Genomic DNA, 8056 nt, shown 5'->3' with positions numbered 1-8056 from the left:
TCTCCCTCTCTCTCTCTCCCTCTCTCTCTCTCTCTATTCATCTTTTGTCATTTAAAGATGCTGACAGCAACCATACTTCTTAACATTTGCATCTGTTCACCACCTTAAAGTGTCTGCAGACGGCAACTGATGTTGTAGATGATGAAATTTGCCAACACATTTCTAAACAACATTGTGAAAGACTGGAGTGAAAGAATCCAACTGTATAATGTAGATGAAGTGAATGTAGTTATATGTGTAATATGTACATGTTTCATGTATTAGAATCAGTTGAATGTGTGATAGTCCTTATCTCTGAGGCCTTTTTCTTGTAGGTTATAGGTTTCTGCCACCCAATAGAAAGACAGAGCAGAAGAACTGAAGAGCATCTCCAGGAATGAGGCTATAAATAAAAATTTATAAATAAAAATTCAGCTTTCGGGTTCGAGCACATTCTGTAGATTAATGCTCTCTCTGCTGAAATCAATGCTGGAATCTCTCTGTCTGTGATTGATTCCACGTCAAACCAACTTACACTTAGGGCTTTAATAAAAAAGCAAAAAAAAAATGTTTTTTAAAAAATAGGAGAACAAGATAATGTACTATTTTGCATTATACATAAAGGCTTTAAGTAAAGTGTTACCATAATTTTATTTTAAAATCCTGGTTCTTGCTCTTGTACATCCATCCACCAAACCATCTGCCCACTTTTTCCAAACTGCTTATCCTGTGTAGGGATGCAGGTTGCTCTTGTACAGCTCTTGTTTATTCTACACATTGAAATAATACATCCATTTTAATGTATTTATGTCATTTAAAGGGCATTTAGTTTGGTGCTGCAGCATAGTGGTTACCCACTGAGCCATGGTGCTCATATGGGTGATATAATTTTGAGCCCAGCTCTCAATATCCTATTCTTTAAAAAAAAAAAAAAAAAAAGTAATAGAAATTTTTCAAAAACCCATGTGACCTGCTCTTTAATGAAAGAATGGAGCTGGAGCAATGTGACGTAATTGAAAGAATGCTGATTTGGTGACAGAGTTACAATGAGCCTGAAAGGAGAGAGATGAATCGAAAATAACACCACAATAGAAAGTTTAAAAAAAAGCAGCATTTATTTGAAACAGAAACATGTAACAGTATAAATGTCTTTACTGTCACTTTTCATCAATTAAATGCATCCTTGCTGAGTAAATGTATTATTATTTTTTTTTTTTTTTTTTTTTTTTTTTTTACACCAATGTTTTGAATGGTGGTGCATTAGGTTTTACACAAAAATAGCTGTTTTCAGTACTGATGATAATAAAAATAGTTTCTTCAACACGAGATCAACATATTAGAATGATTTCTGAATGATCATGTGACACTGAAGACTGGTTTAATGATGCTGAAAATTCAGCTTTGCCATCACAGAAATCAATTGCATTTTAAAACACATTAAAATAGAAAGTAAAATACCATATTTTTAAAATACAATATTACTATTTTTACTGTATTTTTTATCAAATAAATGCATCTTTGGTGAGCATAAGAGACTTCTTTCAGAAATATCGTATTATACAAGAGCTGAACTGTGTTCACGGTATATTTAATGGCTGAATGAAATTGTGATCTTGTGGAAGCAAAAGCGAACTCCTGCCCTGGGGCTGATTTGTTTAGGCAGAGTCAGTGGTCAGACACTGAATCCTCCTTTGAGGCGTGCGTTACAGTGCCCTTTCACCGGTCATACTGCCAGCCAGCAAACTGTAGCTTTCACAGAGGTCAGGCAGAAGGGACACTTACCATATGATAAAACCGCAGTCGATACGTGTTCATGCTGTGCAGTTTCCCTGCCTGTGTGTTAACCTCATGCAGGACGTGAAAGGACAGTAAGAGAATCAATAATGTTTGATCAGTGGGTGCTGTGGATGCAGGAAAAGCTTAGTACAGATCTTACTGACTGCACAATTACAATCAACCATCAGATGCCACTGCAGAAAGCAACGGAATCCAACAAGGGAGTCAAAATCAATAGAAGAGCATCGGAAAGATAAGATGGAACGTAACCAATAATTATGCTTCAGCGCTGAAAGACTGGCAGCTTAAAAATGCTCTTGTTATCTGAGCCCATTAGAAAGAAGCACTGTGGGAGTTAAAACACTTAAAACATAAATATCGGTGTTGTACAATCCGTTGCTAAAAGAATGGAAGAGGAATGTTTGCCTAAAGTGCCTTCAGATTTTGAGCCAAGTTAATAAATCAATAGTAGTTTTACAATAGTTGCATAATTGTACTTAAAAATTGAGTAATATTTCTCTTCGATCATTTGAGTTTGCCATGTTTTTTGTTTTCATCAAAAATACAGTAAAACATGTCTTTGAGGCAAGATGGAGTCCAATCTTAAGAATAATACATAATAATACCTAACTGACTATATAGTGGGCTGGATTATATGCAACTATATACGTGTTTACAAAGCATATTGATTGTCTTTTAACACGTCGTTATTTTAAAACTCTTGAAACTGTGAAAAACACTGGGGGGGGGTTCTCGCATTTTCTCTATTTTTGTAAATCTTTTCAAATATCTGCACCCCTATTGACTATCTCTGATGTGTAACTTTTATAGTATGTTCTAATAAAAAAAAATAAAAAAAGAGTTAAAAAAATACAGTGAAACAGTAACATTTTGAAATATTATAAGCACTTTCCCATCAAATATTATGAAATTGAAATAATATTGCAATTTAAAGTAAAACAGTCTATTTAAAAGTGTGTCTTCAGTGTCACATGATCATTCTAATATGCTGTTTTGCTGCTCAAAAAACATTTCTTATTAGTATTAATGTTGAAAACAGTTGTGCTGCATAATCTAATTGGAGAAACCCTGAATACAAAACAAAATTTAAAAAAAAGAAAAAGAAAACACTAATAAAGAATAATAAAATAAAATAAATATTTGTAAGTTTGGTTTTGGTGATACTGTAGTGACATTTATGATTGAATCAATTGTTTTGTGATATTGGTTACTTTAGAGACATTATTAATATAATAAAATGTTTAATAATAAACAGTCAGTCAATCAATAAATAATCAATAAATTGACTTGGCAGAATTTTGGTTGAGCTTTTTGTCTTTTGTTGATTTAGATCACAGCTGAGGCCATCCTGCGACTCGCTACAGATCCCGTTCTTCCATTTTACCCTTTGGATATCGCTCTTGATGTTCAGAACAAACTCAGAGGTAAGAATGCACCTTTGAAAACCTATTTTACATTCTTAATGAATTTATAACAAAAGTACAGTATGTTGGCAGAACTTCTGGAAGTTTCAGGCTGTTACACTGTGTCAGTCCTGACTCCTCCCATAAAGATGATTTACGCAGAGATCATCTGTTTGGGTGAACCTATCGATCTTCCATTCACAGTTTAAAGGGGCGCTGAATGAATGACCTTGATTTCTGCATTTGTAAAATTCAAATTGGTGCCAGCCATTTCTCGGCTCAGATCAAATGGGCTTATAAGCTTCAGACCTGATTGGTCATCACTCTGGCACTTTTCATAAAGAGCTTTACCTTAGATCGGGAACAAAAAGGGAGAAAATTCCCACAAGAGGAAAACGCTTTATACTTTCTACTTCATCAGAGCCAAAGAAACCCAGAGGTAGTAATTAACTTTTGACAGGCTTTTATTTCCAAATGTTCTCTACATTTTCAAAGACTTGCAGAATTGGATTTCAGAGATTCAAATAACATTAAATGATTATACAGTGGCTTGCAGGTATGCCGTTTTTCACCTCTGCAGAGACATTGAGGGCTTCTCCTCTGAATCTGTTCTGGCTCTCTGCTGGAGAGATGCGCCTTTGTGTTTAAATATTCATGAACACAGAGAAGAGGACAGGTGAGAAATGTAATTGCCACATAATCCTGCCACATGAAGACAGACTGCAAAGCCCTTAATGCTGTGCAGTATTGATATTTCATCAGACACGCGCCAAACACTCGTGTCCGATCTTTTGTTTTACTGTCTCGGCTGCAGCGGGGCAGAAAGACTGAGGCATTGCTCGCCTGAGAAAATCCCACAGATGCTTCGTGAAGGCATTTTCACTGTCACTGTTTGGGATGGAAAACATCCCGAATATTTTTTTACGTATTGACGCTTCCAGCTGTTTCCTGACAGATATACACTAATGTGAAGTCTCCTCCAGATGTCAATGTTGAGTTAAACCTTGTGATCTCATTGTACTCAATACCTTTGTCAGGTATATTAAAAATAAAAGCACATTCAAGTGGCTAGAAGCATAACTGGAATTCCCAGACCATAATATATATTTGCACACCATTGTTCAGAAGTTTTATATTTTTTATATGAAGTAATGGCTGATATCAATAAATCACATTTTAAAATAAATTCATATAGATAGTTTAAAAAATCTTCAATTGTAATTTTTCACAATATTACTGTTTTTTTACTGTATTTTTGATCAAATATATCCAGTCTTTGTAAGAGTCTTTAAAAACATTTCACTTAAACTATTATTATTATTATTATTATTATTATTATTATTATACATACCTTGTTTTTGCATACACCATCAGTCAGTTGGGATTTTCTTTCTTTATTACAATTTTCCACATTTTAAAATAATAGTAAATTCATCAAATGTATAATTGTTATATGTTAAATTAATACAAATATGGAATTATGGAATTAGGAATTATGCAATGACAAAAAGAGTTTAAACTATCAAATGATTAAAAAGTCTTATATTATATTTTACCTGCTTTCATGTATCCCGGCTTGGACACATGTTGACCGATATTAAAATCTACTACAATTTTCAACATAAATAATAATAACAACAATAACAACAAAATTCAGTACAAACAGCACAGTGTCCAAATGTTTAATTTGTAGCGTATAGAGATGATGGATGCTTGGTGGCTAGGACATTCTCTCTCTCTTTCCTCATGCTGTGTTATGGTTGGAGTTTCAGAGACATGAAAATTACAGTATTCATGAGGAATAATGAATCGAGTGAGATCAAAGAGTCATGGCTAATTGAAACCTTTGAGATCTTTTGTTCCCTTCAGATTCAGACAGCTCATTGATGTTCAGATTATTTTAGAATGACTCGGCAGAGTGAAGAATGAAGACTGCCAGACATCTGAAATCATACAAGTTGATCACTCACTGGAAGATAACTTTATAACAAGACTCTTATTGGTGTTGGGAAGCTACATTAAAACTGTAGTTGCCACTCTTAAAACTCTTTTGAGAAAGTTAGCAACAACAAACTACTAAAAAAATTAGCTAACATTTATACTGTAAGGGAGTATTTTTTTAAAGTGTTATAATTGAACTAGTGCAGCTTTCTTTGGATTTAAAATTAAAAATAATGTGTCATATGCTTTGAAGTGAAAAACTTAAATGTGTTGGAAATTTCTGTTAGCAGAGGAGCTGTTTCTCCTTCTGTTCATCATAAAATGCACAAATACTGCAATACACAAGCAGTCACAGACATTGTTCAGTCGCAGCACTCATTCAAACATCATGTGGAGTTATTTCACTCCACTAAATAACCATTAAGCTAATTGTTTGTTATATTTTTGTTGCATTTGATATAACTTTAAATTAGCTGTTAGATATTAAGCGCTAGCGTTAGTTCTGGCAGGTCACGTGAGTCAAGCTTGCATCAGCTGATTCTCAGCTGATCACATCTACCTATAGGAATACGACACCTATAGCAGCATTCCTATATAAGCTCTATTCAGTATTATTCAGCAGCTTTTCAGCTTGCTCAGGAGCAAATGACCCTCCTCCATCCCCAGCTCCTCCTTTCGCCACAGTCAGGACTTGGCTTTCTGATATTCCTTGCTAATCAGACTCCTTTATCTTGAATAAAGTGTTACACTTAAATATCATTAAAATACATTAATGATATCTGCCTTGTTCTGTTCTGTTAACCCTAGGGGGGTTATTATTGCTGCTCTCCCTGCTCATTCATGACAGGCTGCATGGATGGGCAGGGAATTTTTTGCCCAGAAAAGAACCATACCGCCAAACCAAACTTTATGCTAAGTATCTATCATTTTGACGATAGTGGTCCTGACAGAAATCATGTTGGATGTCTAATATAATACATACAAATACATAAACAAAAGCTTTGATGATGCATTCTAATTCTAAATATAAATTACTGTAATTACCCATTGTATCCTCAGAAATCACTAAAACTTTCTATTTAATATTGTACAAACTGAAACTGTGCTTTTTTTCTGGAGACTTGCTCACCAATGGATCCTCTGTAGTGAATGGGTGTTCTCAGAATGAGAGTCCAAACAGCTGATAAAAACATCACAATAATCCACACCACTTTAGTCTATCAGTTAACATGAGATGTTTTAACTTTAAATCATTGCTTCTGACTAAAATACGAGTCCTCTATACATAATGTTATTTTCTGTAGTGCAAAAGTCATCTTGTCTGAATCAGGAAAGAAATATGCACAGATCAAACGCTGTTTACAAGTGAAAATAGTCCTAAAAAATATGTACTTTATGGATTTTGAGGAGAGAGGACAGCAGGGGATGGGCTTTTTCACTAGAGGAAGCGTTATTATGGATTAGGCACTCGTATTTTAGCCAGAAGTGAAGGTTTAAAGTTAAAGCACCTTAATTATAGATTTGTTTCATACAAACATTTCACAAGATGGATTGGAGTCATGCGAATTACTGTACTTGTGGATTATTGTGATGTTTTATCAACTGTTTGGACTCTCATTCTGGCGGCACCCATTTGCTGCAGATGATCCATTGGTGAGCGAGTTATGTAATGCTAAATTTCTCCATATCTGTTCCAATTAAGAAATAAACTCATCAAGATCTTGGATGGCCTGATGGTAATTTTTGAGTGAACTATTCCTTTTAGATTTTAATGTTTTGTTTTGTTTTTTCTTCCAATTAACTGACAGCCTGCTTTAGCTGTTTTATAAGTTTACACAGTAAAATCCTTTCTGGAAAAGCTGTCTTTGAATTCATCTTGTTTAAAGCCCCACTGCTACTGCCAGATGTTTTGGGGGATGTTGCATCACATCTCACACTGTTTTTTTAAGCTTTTGCCACAAACATTGCAAAAGTGTGTCAATAGTCAACTTTTAAAAAATAATCTTGAGAACGCTGCATTCCTTTGTGCTCCGTCTCGCTGTTTATAAACGGCCACAAAAGAAAAGCATTTGCATTATGCACACACACACACACACACACACACACACACACACATAGATATTGATATATCAAATAATATGTCAGTTTAAAATAGAGTAACAATCTATGTGTTAATTTCATGCTTGCATGTGTGTCTTGTGTGTGTCTGGTATGATATTACTATAGTTGCTTTCCCACATCTCTCTTGTCTGAAGCCCTTGGCACAAACATGGAACATTGAAGTGATATGCATTTCGTCATTTGTGAAATTGTAAACCTCGGTTGAGTTGGTGACAGTTTCACTGGGTCTTCTGCTGTCTGTATTACAGTGAGTGATGAGTTACAGCAGTCCTACTGCAGGGAGTGCTTTTCATTCTGCAGAGAAAGACAAAGAAGGAGACAGTGTGTGTGTTCAAGTTTGTAGAAAAGTTTTTTTTTTTCTGTTTACTTAAAAGTTTTGCATATCCTCCGAAGAATCTATATTCATAAACATATTCTCCAATGATACCCATCACTCAGGGGGTGTTTAGCCTTTTTTAGGGCCCCAAGCAAAGTTGGGATTTGAGCTGCTAGAAATACCTGGTGGAAATTACACTGGAAATCATCATTGTTGAGTCAGATTTGAAACTTTGTGAAAGCCCTGTGGAATTTGATTTTGTAGAATTTGATTTAACAGAGTTATCCATTATTGAACTTTATTTAACATATAACCACATTCTAAGGCAGTATCACATAATTTGCTTACAAGACAATCCCATGAAGCATTGCGCCAATCTTAGTGATTTAAAAATAAATAAATTAAGAAATAAAAATCAATCAATCAATCAGTCAATACAAATTTAAGATGACCGACAAGGCAGAAAATATTGTAAGTATTAACTAATAAAATAACACAC

General features: G+C 34.5%; 1 protein-coding gene across 1 annotated transcript in view; it reads left to right on the top strand.

The window, feature by feature from the left end:
- Positions 1-8056, top strand: part of LOC107655960 (inactive N-acetylated-alpha-linked acidic dipeptidase-like protein 2) — a 153967-nt gene that overhangs the window by 132824 nt on the left and 13087 nt on the right. Inside the window, exon 12 of the mRNA XM_016443595.1 lies at positions 3107-3200. Within this exon, the coding sequence (XP_016299081.1) occupies positions 3107-3200 (94 nt within the window). The remainder of the gene's footprint in view (positions 1-3106; positions 3201-8056) is intronic.

The sequence above is a fragment of the Sinocyclocheilus anshuiensis genome, unplaced genomic scaffold (genome assembly GCF_001515605.1).
Source record: "Sinocyclocheilus anshuiensis isolate Anshui unplaced genomic scaffold, SAMN03320099.WGS_v1.1 scaffold51, whole genome shotgun sequence".
Taxonomy (NCBI): Eukaryota; Metazoa; Chordata; class Actinopteri; order Cypriniformes; family Cyprinidae; genus Sinocyclocheilus; species Sinocyclocheilus anshuiensis.
The sequence above is the reverse complement of the archived record's forward strand: the minus strand, read 5'-3'. Positions and strand labels throughout refer to the sequence as shown.